Source organism: Littorina saxatilis, linkage group LG9, assembly GCF_037325665.1.
Source record: "Littorina saxatilis isolate snail1 linkage group LG9, US_GU_Lsax_2.0, whole genome shotgun sequence".
Lineage (NCBI taxonomy): Eukaryota > Metazoa > Mollusca > Gastropoda > Littorinimorpha > Littorinidae > Littorina > Littorina saxatilis.
In genome coordinates, this window is record NC_090253.1 from 35669404 (window position 1) to 35688765 (window position 19362).

The 19362-nt window shown below is 42.7% G+C and overlaps 1 protein-coding gene across 1 annotated transcript in view; it reads left to right on the plus strand.

Annotated features, from left to right (window-relative positions):
• Positions 1-1839: 1839 nt before the first annotated feature.
• Positions 1840-19362, plus strand: part of LOC138977188 (uncharacterized) — a 54786-nt gene continuing 37263 nt past the window's right edge. The window contains exons 1-2 of the mRNA XM_070350094.1: positions 1840-1914; positions 7383-7704. Coding sequence (XP_070206195.1) covers positions 1840-1914; positions 7383-7704 — 397 coding nt within the window. The remainder of the gene's footprint in view (positions 1915-7382; positions 7705-19362) is intronic.

Consider the following 19362-nt stretch of genomic DNA (forward strand, 5'->3'; position numbering starts at 1 on the left):
AACATGCGGTTAGCATCACTGTACCCCAAGATAAGTACAGGGACACCCTGCCATATCAACTTATACGTTGCGTCTGCATGGACATTCGCAGCATCAGCACCAAGTTTCAGCAGACGCTTGGTTGTCATGCACACCCTGAAAAAAGCCTCTTTCTGGTCATACGAACACTCAAAACCACAAACGAAAGTTACATCGTCATCATCAGGCACAGCTGTGGGAGATTCAGCCCATGCTGCAAGTTCACCCAGGGAAATTGTATGCTTTCCACATTCTTTCATTCTCAGACCGACAAGGTAATTTTTGAGCTGGACTTTCGAAGGCAAGTTTGCAAAGTCCCTATTGCGCAGTGCTACCAGAATCGCCCTTGGTTTTCTCACACCATCTCTGAACAGAGAATCAATCACAGTCCTTGTGTCTGGGTGAATCCCCCTTGTAGGCCTTGGTGTAGTTGCGTATTTATTTATCGCAGCTAATTTGCTGTTGAAACCCATCTTTTTTGCTGCTGGTCCATCTTTTTTGCTGCTGGTCCATCTAATTTGCTGGTCCATTAAATCCCTGCCAATAATTATCAGTCTAGTGTTTCCTGGTGAATTATATTTATAGAGAAAATCTCGATAGCAATTTCAAGGAAAAGCTACATCCGCCCCGAATAATGTAACAATTGTTACATTATTCGTTTTTGTTACATTATTCGTTGTATCAAGCGATGGCATAGCGCTGCGATACAGACCTCTCTACCCAGCTATAATCAGTCTCTTTTCAACACCGAGAAAAAGATGTGTGCGCTAAAAGCAAAACAACTTTCTCACACCGGTGACACTATGACGGTTCCCCTACGCTTTGTGTTCGGTGCCCTGACCCTTTGTGTTCGGTTCCCACTCGGTTCCCACACGCCAAAATTCGCGGACAAGATCGAGGTACTGTCACCCAAAACATCCATTTATGGTAGTATTACGCAATGTTGCTCTCGGAGAATGGTCTTGTTAGATCTGTGAGTGTTTACACTACATGCCTAGGTGCTGTTGGATTGAAGGTTTTTGATATTTTAGCCGTTATTAGGTAGAATGCCTTCCACTTTACTGCAAAACTGCATAATTCGTAGCATCGGCAAGAAATATCCTACCAAAAAAATGCCTGCTTGGAACTGTCGTTGGTCCAGCAAAAAGTTCAACATGTCTGTAGCAGACAGCCCAAGTTTCAAGATTGTAGGGCCATCCAAACAGCCGTAATAATAAAAACAACAAAAGTAGTCAGTGAAATTGGCTGTGTTCGGTCCCCCCACACTTTTGTGACGTAGGCGTGACGGTTCCCATAATTCATTGTGTCGGTCCCCACTTTCTGTGTCGGACCCCACTTTCGACCTAATTTCTCTGTGACGGACCCCACAACCAGCCTATTTTGTGTCGGTCCCCACACCTTCTTGGATTTATGACTTGCCGGTTACTTGTATCATTGTATTCATTGAATCTAATTGTCTCGGAGTTATTTTTCAGCAAAAACCGGCAAGGCAGCACCTTTTGTGATACCAAGTAAGTCAGATGACATCAGTATGTGTGTGTGTGTGTGTGTGTGTGTGTGTGTGTGTGTGTGAGAGAGAGAGAGAGAGAGAGAGAGAGAGAGAGAGAGAGAGAGAGAGAGAGAGAGAGAGAGAGAGAGAGAGAGAGAGAGAGAGACTAACTTTATTAGTTTATGCCACAAATAATATATAACATTATTTATCTCTGGGACGGTTCCCAGTATACCAGCAGATTATGTGTTGATCCACCCACACCTTCTTGAACTGGCCTTCCCAATATCTACTCTTAGTCTTACGGCCTTGGAGATATTTTTCAGAAAAAAATGGAAATCTCTGGAAAGTTTCTGGAAAGCGTGTTGGAGTTGAGCACGATTGAAGAGGTGAGCGCGTTTGAAGAAGTGAGCGTGACGAAAATCAAGCACATAGAAAATGACCAGGAGTGTTTCCACACGCGCGACGCGTTAGCAGCGCGACAAGCGGCAAGCGACGCGATTTTTTTGAAAGGGTCCTGGAGCGATTTTTTCGCGTTGTCGCGCGGCAACGCGGGAGTTTACAGATTTTACCGCATGTTTAAAACGCAAGTACGGAAACACGTCACGCGTTTGCGCGCGTTTTCTTTTGTCGCTGCCGCTGTCGCGGGTACGGAAACAGAACTTACCGCGAGTACGACACTACCGCGAGTACGACACTACCGCGAGTATAACACTACCGCGTGTCACACTACCGCGAGTATAACATTACCGCGTGTCATTTTATGACTTCCATGGCTGAAGGCAAAGGTTGAAATGTTTCCTTGAAATATAAAACAAAAAGGCCTGGTCTGTTCTCTGAACACTAATTCAATGTTTGTCATGCTAACCAAGAACTCAAAACGATCAGAACACACTAACAGAATGGGTTGCTTCCAATCAAAGTTAGAACACAAACTCACAAGAAGTAAGTTTGCATGCGTTCTCTCTACGGTTATGGTACTCGCGGTTGTGGTACGCGCGGTAGTGTGACACGCGGCAGTGTTATACTCGCGGTAGTGTCGTACTCGCGGTAGTGTGACACGCGGTAGTGTTACACGCGGTAGTGTCGTACTCGCCGTAGTGTGACACGCGGTAGTGACGCTCGCGGTAGTGTCGCATAACCGGAGTGATCTGGAAAGGTGTCAATCTCTCTCTCTCTCTCTCTCACTCTCTCTCTCTCTCTCTCTCTCTCTCTCTCTCTCTTTCTCTCTCACACACACACACACACACGCACTCACACATTCACACACACAGACGCACACACACATACTGATGTCATCTGACTTACTTGGTATCACAAAAGGTGCTGCCTTGCCGGTTTTTGCTGAAAAATAACTCCGAGACAGTTAGATTCAATGAATACAATGATACAAGTAACCGGCAAGTCATAAATCCAAGAAGGTGTGGGGACCGACACAAAATAGGCTGGTTGTGGGGTCCGTCACAGAGAAATTAGGTCGAAAGTGGGGTCCGACACAGAAAGTGGGGACCGACACAATGAATTATGGGAACCGTCACGCCTACGTCACAAAAGTGTGGGGGGACCGAACACAGCCAATTTCACTGACTACTTTTGTTGTTTTTATTATTACGGCTGTTTGGATGGCCCTACAATCTTGAAACTTGGGCTGTCTGCTACAGACATGTTGAACTTTTTGCTGGACCAACGACAGTTCCAAGCAGGCATTTTTTTGGTAGGATATTTCTTGCCGATGCTACGAATTATGCAGTTTTGCAGTAAAGTGGAAGGCATTCTACCTAATAACGGCTAAAATATCAAAAACCTTCAATCCAACAGCACCTAGGCATGTAGTGTAAACACTCACAGATCTAACAAGACCATTCTCCGAGAGCAACATTGCGTAATACTACCATAAATGGATGTTTTGGGTGACAGTACCTCGATCTTGTCCGCGAATTTTGGCGTGTGGGAACCGAGTGGGAACCGAACACAAAGGGTCAGGGCACCGAACACAAAGCGTAGGGGAACCGTCATAGTGTCACCGGTGTGTTTCTGGGAGAAGAAAAAAAGAAAGCAAAAAACGACACCAGGAGGAAATAGTGGGGGAAAATATTGCTATGAAAAGCGTGCAGTTAGTAGAAGGTTGCCTACATGATTAGAGCGGAAACACGGAGCTCTCTCTCGGCGCGGGCATTCGTATTGATCCTGTCTCTTTTGCCACTTGGATATCTATTACTATCCTTTGACAATGGTGGAGGCACTTCAGTCTTAATTATCTTATGATTCCATTCTCGTTCTTTTCTTGTCGAGGACATAACCTCACGCAGTACTAGTACTTATTTCTCAAGTTCCATGACTGCTTTACATCTACCTGACTAAGTATTCTTTAATTTAAAAGCGGGCAACGAGAAATTGATTATCAACATTTAAGACTGAAACACATTTTTGAATGAAAAATGATATAAATACTATGTTTAAAGTCTGGGTTGTCAATGTCACATTAACAGCCCACATGTATTGAAGTGTTAGTTCAGCTTCGAGAGAAAATGAGATAACCTATTTTTTTAAGAACAAGGACAATCAATCTCTCTCGTGTATTTGCAGACAGACCGCACCATTTTATTAGCTTGTCCATGCAGCTGCTGTCATGCGATTTTAACTGAAGATTAATTACTGAGCTATTCAGTAAGATGATTATACCTTGACCGCAGTTACTCAGACTGCACAGTTTTGACCCAAATGAAGTTACGGCAGCAACATACAGACAGAATCAGGTATTCTGGGGACAGCTGTATGGACTTGTCCACGACTTTCATGTGTGTGCATAGTGCTAATATAGCCGCTGTTGGAACTGTAGTCCTCTTAGCTCTAAACGTGAAATGGAGGCGCTCAACACACACATCACAAGCAAGACCTTGCATGCAATGCTGCCTTGTACAGCCTCTTGTTGCGAATGTACGTTTTCGCTTCACTCACAATGCTTCTGTCCCTCTAGTTTTTTGCCATGTGGCATTCATCCGCATTGTATGTTAATTAATGACGAGATTGTCCTTACCATGGTTACAAAACCATGATCAATTCTACACACTAAATAATGCGTTATTCGATTCAGGAATTGGTTATTATGGAAGCAAAACAGGAGAAGCAAAAGAGAAAAACAAAATGAAGAAGTGATCAACGAACGGCTTCGCACGAAGGCAACACACAGCAAAGCGCTCAATACAACTAGCTGAAAGTTGCGTACCTGACTGGAGACAGCAAACATAATCTCGTGCAACGGAAGCCCAGGAATAGGAAACCAAATGCGTCATGAGCTGAAATCAACGACGTGAACGATATCCGTGCATAGACATTTTTCAATGAGTCATGCTTTGAAAGTAGGTCCTGTCGATATTACTGAGCATACTGAGCCCCCTCCTCCCCTCCACCACCCCCCCCCCCACGCCCGCCATCGACCTCCACCCTACCCTCACCCGAGAAATCCTCGTCGCCATTATGCGTTCTTGACATTCTGTTTCATCTTGGCTTCAGCTGCCTTCATTTTAACAAAAACGAGAAAACAGAAAATCTCATTAACGAGCATGGGAAAAATAGAGGGAAAAGCGGCCTAGATTAGCTGGGGCTTCTCGCAAGGTAAAACGGTAAATGTCAGAGTATTGAACCGGTCGTTGAAGTGCTCTCCGGCAGGGAAATGATCTAGGCCAAGCAAACGTTTTGTCAATTTGAAATCATGTAGGATTGGGCCTACCTTGTCTGATTGAAAACACTGGTGCAGGTATCTCATTCTTCAAAGTGACGTGTTACGATGAAGAGATTTGTTTAATCTTAAGATTGCGACCTGCTTTATGGGGAATGGCATAACATAAGTCGTCGATTTTATCATATTAAACATTTTCATCTTTCGTTTTTGATCAAAGGTGTCTTGTACTTTGTCTTCTTCTTCAGCATTCGACGGTTTGTGTTTTGTCATTTTTGTCTTCCTTTCCATTTTAAGGACATCAAACACCATCACCATCGCCCTTACCGCTGGTACTGCCATATCCATCGTCGCTATCTTCCTCGTCCTCCATCATCTGTATCATCATGTTCTCTCGTCATTTTACATTGTCGCATTACTGAAAGTACTCACAGCCTTCATCAAATTCATCGCGGCCTTTGAAGCATGATCCTCAGTCACCACCACCACCGGTGGTAGCAGCAGCACCAATGACCAGCGCCATTGTGATCGTCCGCGCTGCAGTCCTCATCCTCATTGCCATTTTCAGCGATGTTCTACTGCTCTGACCAGCCAAGGCCGACCATTGTAGCCCAACGCTGCATGGCCTCCTTTCTTGTAGTGGAGCATCGGTTCTGAAATCACATCATGCTGCCTGCGTGCATGCTGACTGAAACCTTTGGCACTTCAAGCATAAATTTAACCATGAGGTAGGCAGTATAATTTATATAAGAACAAAAAAGACAGACATGTAATTCAGGGGTCTGCTTAACTATATAGAACAGTGGTAGATAAAACAAAAGAAGTTAAAGCTGTTCTTCTGGTCAAAAATGTTTTTAGAATGACGTAGAATCCTTTGTTTTTCACCCTCGCCTCACGTTGCGGGTCTCCTTGCCGAACCAACCAGTTCCCCGGTTCTTTGACGCAACATCTGCTTGCAGCTACCCTCTCGCTTTGCAAGACGGCGACAGTGTATATGAAACGGTTTGATGACTAGCGATGCAAGAATTAGACACCATTGGTTGATATTGAAAAGGTCGTTTTCACTGGTCGTAAAACAGCCATGAACAGCCAATCGGATTGGCAGCTGTGCGGCCCCCATTTTTTTTCTCGCGTAGCGAGCACCTCCAAGACATAGGCTACTCGCATACTCTCGCCAATCTTAGTGTTGCTTGCGGCGAGAATTCCCCAAGTAACACTGCTTCCTCGCCCCAGTCGCTTCACTCGCCAAATCTCGCGCCACAAAAAAGGGGAACTTTTTTTTATCACGTTTGCACTGTGCGTTCTCCGACTTTGAAGAATTTAATATTTGTCTTCTGTCTTTTTTTTCCGGTTGTTATATCTCTCGTTTTGCCCCGGTAATTCTAGAATATAACGGGTACATACTTTTTTTTGTTAATAGATGCCCAAAACCACCAGTTAATGCCCATAGCTACACTGTTAGCGGGATTAAAACTCTCCCTGTCTTTTCTTCATGTACACGTGTTTTTATCTCTTCTTCGTTCACTTTCCTGCTCCCCCTCTCTCTCCCACTCTCTCTACTTGGGTATCAAAGATGAGACTTCTTTTGTATCGTTTCGGCTTTGGCAATGTTTGGATTTATGGGTGTGGTCATGAACAGGCCTTCTTGAAAGCGCTGAGAGTGAGACTGATGTATTGTTTTCGCCAAGGATGGTGGAACCACATAGAAAACAGTGACCGCTTTGTTTTGTAATGCTCTTTCAAAATTTGCTTTCAACGAGAACAGTATTTTGACTGTATAACCTCAGATGTATTCAGATGTGCCTTAACTCGTTTCAGGTTAGGTTTTTCCCCAATCAAGAGCCGCAAATTCCGTTATACTTAAGCACAAGAAAATAAACTTTGCCCTTTTTGTAAAGATAAACAAGAAGACGAAAGTCATTTTCCATTGGATTGTCCAGCATATACCGATAATCGTCTGAAGTACCTACCGCAATCGCACAAATTTAATACAGTCCAATTGTTAAAATCCAGCAATGACGATTTGATTGTCAACATTGCAAAATATTCTTCCACGATAAGATATTCTCTTTTGGAAAAACATAACCCTTGATGTGTGACTTTTGATACCTGAACATATCTTTTCGTTTGATTATTGTATTTCCTAATGTGTCAGTTTTATAAATTAGTTTGTATATTGGGTTTGCCCTTGGAAAGGGCCCTTTCTTCAACTCCACGAATCAGCAGTCACCACCGCCCACCAATGTCCACGTGGCGCCACCCCCAGGTGCCTTCCCTAGCCTTCCAAATCCCGGGGTTTCTTTTGAGGAGCCAGTCTACCGGGCCGCCGTTGACCCCAGGAGGTACGCACGTCCTCGAGAGGACAGCTATCCTGTGGGTGATCACGGTGCAGCTGATCGCCACTTTCCCGCTCCAATGTCTGGTGCTCCTTACGGCAGTGACCCTGTTCAGCGCCTCCTGCTGCCGCCTGTCCACCCAACTGTAATGCAGGCTTACCTTAACTACATGCAGGATTGCCGTTTGCAACAGCAGTTTTCTGTGCCTTACTAGTATTGAACAGTGTCTCGGAACTACTATCACAAACTACCTCGCAACCAACATAGCGACTCCTCTTAGATTGTGTGTGTGTGTGTGGGGGGGGGGGGGGGGGGGGTCGAAGCTGGCATTCTTTGATTATCGTGTGTTCACTCAACGGAAAAGTGTCATTGACAAACCTTGAAATCTTCTGCTGGTGCTTTTGGATTTTTTTAAAGAATCCTGGTGACACTTCGTTGTGCTAACGATATAGTCTCTGCTTACATCGCGTTCATCTGAACAGACTTCCTTCTGGCGTTCATAATTCTACTGCTAATAGTGTTTGTCGAAGAGAAGTGATAAGAAGACTGTTTACTGACGACACATTTTCAGTGCCGATCGGCTTTTGTACTTGTTTTTTTCCCTTCTTTCGTTTACCGTGCGTTTTTAGTAGTTTAATTTGTTTTGCTTTTTATTATTCTACTCACTAATATTCTTTTGTAGAGATTATTGTTGTTGTGTTTTGTTCATTTTATGACTGTGTCTATGAATTCCTGGCCCGTGAAAGATGGTCTCAGAATTGGGCATTTAAATATAAATCATGCCATAAATAAGCTGGATGAGGTAGCAACTATTCTACTCAATTCAGGCAAATATTTTCACATTTTTGGTCTCTCTGAGTCAAGATTAAACAGTAACATCACGGATGCGGAAGTTAAGATTGAAGGATATAATGTCGTACGTCGAGACCCTACATCAACACGAGAAACTGGTTTGCTAGTTTATATTCACGAGTCTTTATCATTTCATAGACTTCATCACTTAGAGCAGCATTCAGTTGAAACAATATGGCTAGAATTAAAATTGCCTAAATCAGCACCAATATTGATAGGTTTCTGCTACAGGAATCCAGCTGAACATGGGGCGGGGATATAGCTCAGTTGGTAGCGCGCTGGATTTGTATTCAGTTGGCCGCTGTCAGCGCGAGTTCGATCCCAGGTTCGGCGGAAATTTATTTCACAGAGTCAACTTTGTGTGCAGACTCTCTTCGGTGTCCGAACCACCCCCCGTGTATACTACATTGGGTGTGCACGTTAAAGATCCCACGATTGACAAAAGGGTCTTTCCTGGCAAAATTGCTTGGGCACAGTTAATAATTGTCTACCATACCCGTGTGACTTGGAATAAGGCCGTGAAAGGTAAATATGCGCCGACATGGCTGCAATCTACTGGCCGTATAAAATTTCATCTCACACGGCATCACTGCAGAGCGCCTAGAACTGTACCCACGGAATATGCGCGATATAAGCGTCATTGATTGATTGATTGATTAACTGGTTCGATAATTTTGATGATATGATGGACGCTGTCAGTCTTGAATCCAGAGAAATTATACTTTTGAGGGATTTTAATCTTGATTTAGTGAAACCCAACAAATGCTGGATGGAAAGGTTATCCCTGCATAATTTACAACAGTTAGTAACGATTCCAACAAGAGTTACAGCTACCTCATCTACGCTTATAGACCATATCTATGTGTCAACTCGAGCTAACATTATTGAAACCTCAGTTCCAAGTTTTAGCTGTAGTGATCATTTTCCAGTGTGTCTCACGTGGTCGAAAAAGGGGTTAGAATCCCAAAACGAAAACATAAATTTATAACATATAGGTTATTTTCAAAACTTGATCAAGATTCATACCTTTCGGAACTCAATTGTACAAATTTTTCAATGATTTATAATTATACTGACCCCGACGAAGCATTTGATTTATGGTACAACTTGTTTATAAAAGTATATGATAAACATGCACCATTTCGAACCTCTCGTGTGCAGCAACATCCCAAACCTAAGTGGTGCAGCAACATCCCAAACCTAAGTGGCTTACAGACGACATTCAACATGCGATTGATTACCGCGATTTTCTTAAACGGAAGGGAAAAGAAGAAGAATACAGAAAACAGAGAAACAAAGTAACGTCCATGAAACGTGCAGCTCGTAGAAAGTATTACCGTGAGCTCGCTGCATCCAGTTCAAAACAAAACTCAAAAGCCATCTGGAAGGTGATCAACCAATTATCTCGTAAAGATACAGTAAAATCTTCCGTTATTGATATACCTGCTGATGATCTGAACATTCATTTTACTTCTATTGTTGACAAAATAATTACAACTGATAGATCGAAACAGAATAATCTGGACAAGTTGAAACAGTTTTGTGATTCAAAAAATATTACCCATAATTTAGACATTCCTCTGCTATCTGTTAGTGAAGTCTTCCATTATCTGTTGTGCTTAAAACAAACAGGTACTCGTGGTTTGGATAATCTTGATGGGAAAATTCTGAAGTTGTCTGCCCCTTTTATTGCAGAATCCCTTACATATGTTTATAATTTGTGCCTTGACAAATCCTACTTTTCCACCAAATTAAAGGAGGCGAAAGTAATCCCGCTATTCAAATCAGGTAGTTCTTCTGACCCCGCCAATTACAGACCGATCTCAATTCTTCCTGATTTATCAAAACCACTTGAAAAACACATATTTACACACTTGACCACTCATCTGAAGAAATACGATCTTATCCATTCCAACCAGTCAGGTTTTAGAGAAAATCATTCGTGCCACACAGCATTAACAAACCTTCTTGAAAGTTGGCTTAGTGGAGTAGCATTAATAATAATCAACTCTGTGGTGTCTTATTCGTCGATTTTGCTAAAGCTTTCGACGTTATTAATCACGAATTACTATTAAGAAAATTAGTTGAATATAGAATGTCACCCCAAACCTTATGCCTGCTCTCCTCTTTCTTAGCTGGGCGAGAGCAGTCTGTCTGCGTTAATTCAACCGTATTCAGCAAAAGACCTGTATTATACGGGGTTCCCCAGGGCTCTGTCCTTGGACCACTACTCTTTTCCCTGTATATTAATGATCTTCCTCTTAGTATTAATGATGACTGCGAACTCTTTGCTGACGATACGACCCTACACACTACTGATAAAAAATTAGACAAAGTTTATTCATCGTTGCAGAACAGTGTAGATGATCTCATTCATTGGACGGAGTATAACCACATGAGTCTTCACCCCAAAAAGACCAAATACATGTTAATAACAACAAGACAAAAGAGACAAAACATACGAAACAATCCTCATTCCATATTAATTGGTAACGACGCAATAGAGGAGGTAGGAGATCATAAAGTTTTGGGAGTAAATATCGATAATAATTTGTCTTGGGCCCATCATGTTCGGTCGGTATGTAAAACAATGTCCAGAAAAATATATCAGTTAAATAGAATTAAACACTATCTAGATCAGCACTCAAGGTTATTATACTTTAACGCATATATATATACAAACCATCACAGATTATTGTTCAACCATCTGGGACTCTGCCAGTGCTAATATTTTAAAACCATTGTATAGTTTACATAGGCGAGCGCTGAAACTAATTTTACTGAAACAATCCAGTCTTGTATTTGATGATTATAAGAAACTTAAGATTCTCCCACTAAAAGAAAGATTTAAATTAAATGAAGGCGTGCTCCTTCACAAAATACTTTCCGGCCGTGCACCACGAACTTTCGTTGCAAACTTTAAAGTCAAACCAAACCGAAAGTTTAACGTCCCAATTCCAAGGATAGATCTCTTCAAATCAAGCTTAGCCTATTCTGGTAGCGTCCTGTGGAATTCTCTCCCAGAATTTGTGAGAGTCCCAATGAGTCTCAATACTTTCAAAAAACACTTCTCACTGTATTTAATGTTAAAATACGAAAAATCACAGTGATGGAAGACTTCGTTTGGTTATATTTTCATTTGTCCAAAGCATCAGTGTTCATTATATCCACACAAAAACACTCAAAGCTTTAATAACACATTTACTCATGCATGTGTATTCAGCATTGTTTTCACTACGTTACATATATTTGTGTATAATATGTAATATGTAAATATTCATATGTTGTTGTTTTTCTCTACCTTTTTTTCTACGTGAATATCCGTGTAAATATGTGATTAGATTAGTCCCCTCTCTGGGCGAGGGCTGGTTGAAAAAAAGCTCGTTGTATTGCTTATGCCACAACCCTCGAAAAATAAAATTTGATTTGATTTGATTTGATTTGATCTCTCTCTCTCTCTCTCTCTCTCTCTCTCTCTCTCTCTCTCTCTCTCTCTCTCTCTCTCTCTCTCTCTCTCTCTCTCTCTCTCTCTCGTCCTGCCCCTCTCTCTATGTATATATATAATATACGAGTGCATCTGTCCCAGAGTGTATGTAACTGTGTCCTCTGCCTTGCTGACAGTGTGGGGGAGGGAGGGAGGGAAGCGGTGTTGAGTGAGGGACACGCGACAGCAGCGAGAGGAGTGCAGACGACAGGAGGGGAGAAGAGACAGGAAGACAGCATAGACAGCACAGAGACGTGCAGGCCTTGCATGGCAGTCTGGCACTCACTCTCTCATTCACTCCACGCTGGAATGTTCAGCACTTAGGTTACAAGACTGACTTTAGTGCTGGCCACAGCGACAGTCAGCGTGTCACCTGACTCCTGGCCACGGCTCGCTGTAATAGCGGAGTTGGTCAGAGGAGAGCTTGCCTTACCTGTGACACTCGATGCAGACGCCTGGCGCTCAACAAGTGGAATTGTTGGTGAAGGAGCGTGCCGTCACCTGTGGCGTTCGTCCTGCGCCAATCGATCGCGTGCTCTGGCTCTGAAACCATCTTCTTGTGAGAGCTGGGACGTGCTTTGACAGAGCTAGAGACCTCGCGCTTCCACGCTATGCACATGTGTGTGCTGAATGATGCTCCTGTGCTTCTTCCATGCACATATGTGTGTTTTTAATAATAGGTTAAATCCTATGTTTTCGTCAGACGTTATAGAAATAAATATGTAGGCTGTGATTTATTTATATATATATATATATATGTGTGTCATGTTGCCGTGACTACACGAACAAAAAAGGAACGCATTGTTATTCCCGAGGTGACAGACGGTTATTCTAGCAGCATGTGACAGCAGGATATGAAGTCTGACCAACAAAATGGACTGGAGGTGTTTGTGTACGTGCAGGCGCTCCGTCCTTCCAGATTCTTAGTAACCTGAACGTGGATGCGCTCCAACTTGTTCTGACTGGAAAACACCGTGTTTGTTTTGTTCCAGAGTGGCTTTGTTGTCAAAGACGTCATTAAACCCATACTGCTTGTGGCAGCCGTACTTCAGGCACTGTAGAAGTGTGTACGCAGTATCGCTTGAAGCTGATATTCATGTTGAAGAGACCAAGAGATTGCACACAGTGTCCCTTGGTATTCAAGATAAACCTACCAAGAGAGTGCAAGCAGTGTAGTTTGTTGTTCGTGCTGAACCGACCTGTTGCATGTTATGCAGTTGAAGGAGCGCAACAGCATCACTGTCACGGTCAGCCCGATGAGTTGTGCACAGCACATGGCAACCACGATGATCACAACCAGATAGTTGCCAGTCTGCGTGTGCACGTGTTGAATGTCGAAGTGAATGTGTGTGATTCTAAAAACATTCTCTGGGATTTTTACTCGTCGGTGTATGATCCGCGGACCTTCCCGACAGAGACCCTGCAAAAGTCATGGCAGGTGAGTTATGTGCCCGGGGGTGTTCGTGTCCTAAAAGCGTTTTGAACTGATAGTTCATGTTCCTGGGTACTGTTGTAGGATGGCTTAGTTTTCTCAGCATTGGCAACAGCGTCGTGCGAATACAAATGCTGTGGAAATAGCTATGTTACATGTCCTTTACAAGTCTGTCTCTCTCATGTCTGTTTCTCTGTCTCTCCCTCTTGTCTCCTTGTTCTGTTGTCATCAATAACAACAAATCATACCGTACATTTCAGACGCTTGATAGTAAGTTCCACCTCAAAAACTCCACTCTCCCTCTCTCTTTATCCTTTACTTTCTCCTCTCTATCTCTTTGCCCCAGTTGATCCACCATTGTTTGGTGGTCCCTAAACAGTAAAGAAAACCTCTGTCTGTCTATCCGTCTGTCTGTCTTTCTGTTTCTCTCTGTGTATTTATATCTGTCTGCCTGTCTGTCTGTCTGTCTGTTTCTCTCTGTGTATTTATCTCTGTCTGCCTGTGTCTCACCCTCCCTCCCTTCTCTGTACTCGACTTCTTCTTCCGCTCATCTCCTCTTTGCTTTACTCACCCCCCCCCCCCCCCGGACACTCACTCTCTCCATCTTTCGTCTTCTGTTTCCTTGGAGGCTAGAGAATGTAGGCGATGCAAATATCAGTATTCCTCGGCCAAAGACACAAACAAGACTTTTGATTTCGGTCTTCTCTCCAGGGGCTTCTGTGAGAGGGACTTTTGATTACAGAGAAGGTCAAAGAAAGAGAATAACAGAATGGCAGAAAAATAGACCTTTGTTTTGGCCTCGATACTCAGAAAAAGCAACTAAGACGGAAACTAATAAAACGCACACACAAAAGTTAACAGTCACAAAATTGCAAAGAACATGACATATCGAACAAATAAATAAATGAATGATTAAAAAAAAAGAACATTATATATAATATTTGCAGTCATTAACCTGGAAGCTTTTTTGTCAGAAGGATGATACTGGTAATTGAATTTTGTTGTCAATAAATCTACCGACATCACCATCAAAGGAAATTTTCATGAAATAAAATCAGTCTCAGGGTCAACTTTTTCCCACCGCAAAAAAAAATCGGCAGTTCAAGAGCTTTGCCTGGCACAGATTTTGACTATTTAAAATAAGTCCTGTCGTTTCGCCGACTGTCGACGCCAAACGATACCCCTGAACCTTACAAAATTTTATTTCGTAACATCAAAGAAAAAGCTTCCGTTCCTCTTTGTCTTAAATATGTCCAGCTTGAAACCCAGTCATTTTCAACAGGGTGACCACACACAAAAATGCAACCCACAAATATGCTAATAACTTCCACATATGTTGACCGAGGAATTGTATATTCGATGTACATTAAATTCAGCTTATGCATGACTGGTGCACAATGTGGCAAATGTATAGGTCAAATTGTCTGACTTTTAGTTTTATGCACTTTCAAAAGAAAAGTTCCGAATTCAGGGATCGATTCAACAGTATACGAGGTTTGACATTGAGCCGTTGCCATACTTCCCTGACCCTCCAGACTTAATCTTTGGTTAGAGAGTCCGAGTATACAAAAACGCCCTCTTTCCCCTCCAGATCATCGGTGACCTCAAGACGGCAGTTACAGCTAAGTTCAGGGCAATCCTTAGACAGGGAAAGGTTCGTGTCATTGAACATTTCTGAGGGGTAGGCTAATTTGGAACTCATTTTGAGAGATGGTGAAAGTCGGACCATTTAACCTACAGACAGGACACTTTGTGGAATGGTCGTGAACAAACTGAAGTTTATGCACAACAACTATGAAGATATTCGCTGAACTCAAATGACTGGAAAAAATGACCCCCTTCGATCGTTGTAATGTCATATGGCGCGCAAAATTCATCAATGACATGAACGCATTCCTCGATGGGAAATGCCCTGATCCTGCCTGTAATCGCTGTATTCAAGTAACTGATTGTCTAAGGTTGGTTATGGCATACTAATGTTCTTCAAAAATACCCAAGGGTAACAATCTGGAGGACTTACATCGGGTTTGTTTTGATACCTCTCAATATCAAACCTCGTTGCGTCGATCCACGAATTCGGATTTGTTTTTTCGAAAGAGCACGAAAGTCAGACCATTTGACCTACAAACCTGCGACTTTGTGAACTTTTCATGCATAGGCTGAAGTAAGTAATTCTGTCATTGGGATGTAGAAGTAAATAGAATTGTTGTGGTTTTTGTTTTGTTTTTGTGGTCACTCTGTATGACCAGATACTGTAAGAGTACACAGTTTCTGTTTACTCTACACATAGTCACTGATACCGCAGTGACCGTGGCTAGAGTGAGTTGACAGTAGACGAGGTTCGTGTGGTTTTACAAGGACTGACATTTGCCACTGAATTCGTTTGATTAGTGCTTAAAACAATTAATATTAAGGCTTCCGTGTTCATGGATTGTTATAGGTTCGCTTTCTGCCGAACCGAAAACAGAAATAACATTCCACACATTTTAATGATTTTTTAAAAGCACACATGCCCTAGCTGACTGAAACACGCTGCACTCTATTCTCTGTTGAAAAGCTAGCTGTGGAACTTCCATCATTAAGCAGTCTGAAGGACAACCCTTGTGTTATCAGCAACACAACAGGATGCTTGTGAACACACTCGTACTCACAAGACCCTGAGCGGTGTGTGTGCATGTGTGTGTGTGTGTGCATGTGTGTGTGTGTGTGTGTGTGTGTGTGCGTGTGTTATGTGTGCGTGTGTGTGTGTGGGTGGGTGGGTCTGTTTATGTCTGTGTGTGCCTGTGTAAGTCTGTCTCTCTGTACTGAAATAACAACTCCAAAGCACCAAAAGGACGGTAAGAAGCTTTCAACGCTGACATTTAATTTGCTGACGTAATGACACCAAGGATCCGAGCTGGAGACGTCAGTAATATTGTGAACACAAGAAAACCTCAGTGTCGATACAGAAACTGCAGTACACAAGAACGAACTCCCCGATGGAATGTATGCAGTGTCTGTGTCCAAATACACCATGGAGTTACTCCGAAAAACTGCCTGTCTACTTTCATTAGCAAAAGGCTTATCATTCCGTTGGGCTTCTTTTTGTCCGCTGTGACACACATTTGCCGACTTTAGGTTGAGGGCAGTGAACGAAACACTCGACAACTGCCTAAACGAGCTTCGTGCAAATGTCACTTTTCACCAGTATTGCACTGACCATTGAGAGACACACACTCTGTAAATTTAACTTGTGTCTAGATCAGAAAGAGTTGACAAATCCCCCCCCCCCCCCCCCCCTGCTTCCCTTGTCGTGAGGCTTGTCAGCTGTACAGACATTCGCCCTAAAAAGTACAAGTGTAGCCCCTGAGAAGTGATTGCTAACCGGCTGGGAGGTGCTGCAGTATGCGGGCACTGGAAGCTTTATGCTAGGAGCACGATAATTATTGTAATTATGCTCCTGACTGGTGCCCGCCTCATGTTGTTACTCGTTTTACAGGTCTCTGTGAGCAGGATGTCGCTTTCGGGATTTTCTTTTGCCACACACTGTTTGCCCTGTTTCAAATAAGATGTACTCCATGTGGTCGGTCTGAGTGGGTTGCCTGTTAGATCACATGCTTTCCTGTTGTTAAAGATGTTGCTCCGCTCACAACACTGTTGAAGCAACAATTTCTGTCGCAAATAAGGATATTGACTCTCAAAACATCTACACAACTATCCCGCAGATGACAACACATACCTTTAATGTGACCAGCCAAACGAAACTTTAAACAGTTTGTCAGTTCGCGTCTCCCGCTTAAATGTAATTAACATTTCCCGTGATCACGTTCTGGGGCTAAAGGCTGTGGTCGGTATGCCAAAATGGACACGGTACATGTAGGCTACGTATGTTTTAAGCCAAGTTGACTAATGCTGGTATAATAATGCTTGCTTCGCCGTTTTATGCACAATGTTCGCCGGGATTGAAAGATCGTAGATAATTCTGATTCAAGACAGGCACAAAATGCCTGTTCCAACAAAACGCATGCACAGTCCCCGGCAGAGACTGGAAGAGGTGTGCCATTGTTGCTGCCCACCGCTACGAGGTGGAGATAACAACAATGTTGGCATTAACTTGATGCTAAAACAAGGAACGCGGAAGTTGCAATGTTCGGTTAATCTTCACTTGGCCTTTCCTTTCAAACGTGTGATGTTCTATACTATCCGTCAAAAAAACACCAAGGCAGATACATTTAAGTGCAGATCTTTACTGTAAAACCAGTCATGTGACTGTGAAGGCCATTCACTCTCCAACCACATTCAGCAAACAGATTGATTTGACATAAGGTAGTGTCTATACAGTGGAACCTTCAACACAGGCACCTCCTAAAATCAAAATTACAAAAGCAAGATTACTGCGTTAAAATTGAGAAAAAATCTGGAAAGCTAAAACGCAAAAAGTTTTGCATATCATTGGAAAGAATAATCAAAATTGTATTCAAAACAGTCAGCTTTGTTCTCCTACTTTGTCCAACAATGACGGTATTGCATGACGGTGTAGGTGTTATCGATAACAGTTACGTTAACCGTTTGGGTCATATTTTCGTTTGGCTGCACTTGTAATGTCGTTAGCTCTTTGTGTCTGGCCTCTTCAAAGGCCAAATTTAGCCAAGAATTGCACGTACAGCTCAAAAGTGAACTTGTCCTTTCTGGTGTTTGCCTTGCTAAGCAGAACCTTCAGTGTGGCAGTGATTGTGGACGGTGTTCACGTGGGCTAGATAAACAGCGGAGCTGTGGGTTTTGTCGTGGAAAGGTATCGGAGAGTATATAAAACAAGTGTTGACCTTAACGGGGTCAAGAAGACGCCCTTGGTAATATGGGGATGGGACATGGATTTTTGATCGAGACTTCATGTAAATCTCAAACACCATATAGATCGTTCATAACGACCGATTTTTGAAGAATTATTCCGTAAATAAACAAATAAATAGTGACGTCATTTGAACTACACAGTCTATATGTGGTGGGTTGTGGACGACCCACTTTTGAATTAAAGAAGGCATTTTACTTTGTTTATTTCTATTTGGATGGCGTGGGTTGTGTAGAAGGATACTTTTTAATGTTGAATATTTCTTAAGAAAGTATGGGCCGTTCATGAGTAATATCATTGGTACTGTGAAGGTTAAGTGACGCAAAACTGTGTACGTCATTTACTTTGGAAAGAGGCGGTAATGAGTTTATCTTTTTTCAGATGGCGTGGGTTGTGTAGATGCATAGTTTTTATGTTGAATCTTCTTTAGAAAGTACGGGCTGTACATGACCAATATCATTGGTAGTGTGAAGGTTAAGTCACGCAAAACTGTTTCAAACCATACTGAGCCAGAGAGTGAGAGAGAGGGAAAGAGAGAGAGAGAGAGAGAGAGAGAGAGAGAGAGAGAGAGAGAGAGAGAGTGAGAGAGAGGGAAAGAGAGAGGGAAAGAGAGAGAGAGAGAGAGAGAGAGGGGGGGGGGGAAAGAGAGAGAGAGAGAGAGAGAGAGAGAGAGAGAGAGAGAGAGAGAGAGAGAGAGAGAGAGAGAGAGAGTAGTCATTGGTGAGTGTGTGTATGTGCGTGTGTCTTTAGTTTGTTGTTTTAATATGTCTGATACCTCTGTTTTGGGGGGTTAAAATAAAGTGTGTTTTTACATTTAGTCAAGTTTTTGAGTCACTTGAGAAAAAGTGACTCTATGTAATCGGTCAGTGTTAGTCTGTCCGGCCGGCCGTCCGGCCGGCCGTCCGTAGACACCACCTTAACGTTGGACTTTTCTCGGAAACTATCAAAGCGATCGGGCTCATATTTTGTTTAGTCGTGACCTCCAATGACGTCTACACTTTAACGATGGTTTCGTTGACCTTTGACCTTTTTCAAGGTCACAGGTCAGCGTCAAAGGAAAAATTAGACATTTTATATCTTTGACAAAGTTCATCGGATGTGATTGAAACTTTGTAGGATTATTCTTTACATCAAAGTATTTACATCTGTAGCCTTTTACGAACGTTATCAGAAAAACAAGGGAGATAACTAGCCTTTTCTGTTCGGCAACACACAACTTAACGTTGGGCTTTTCTCGGAAACTA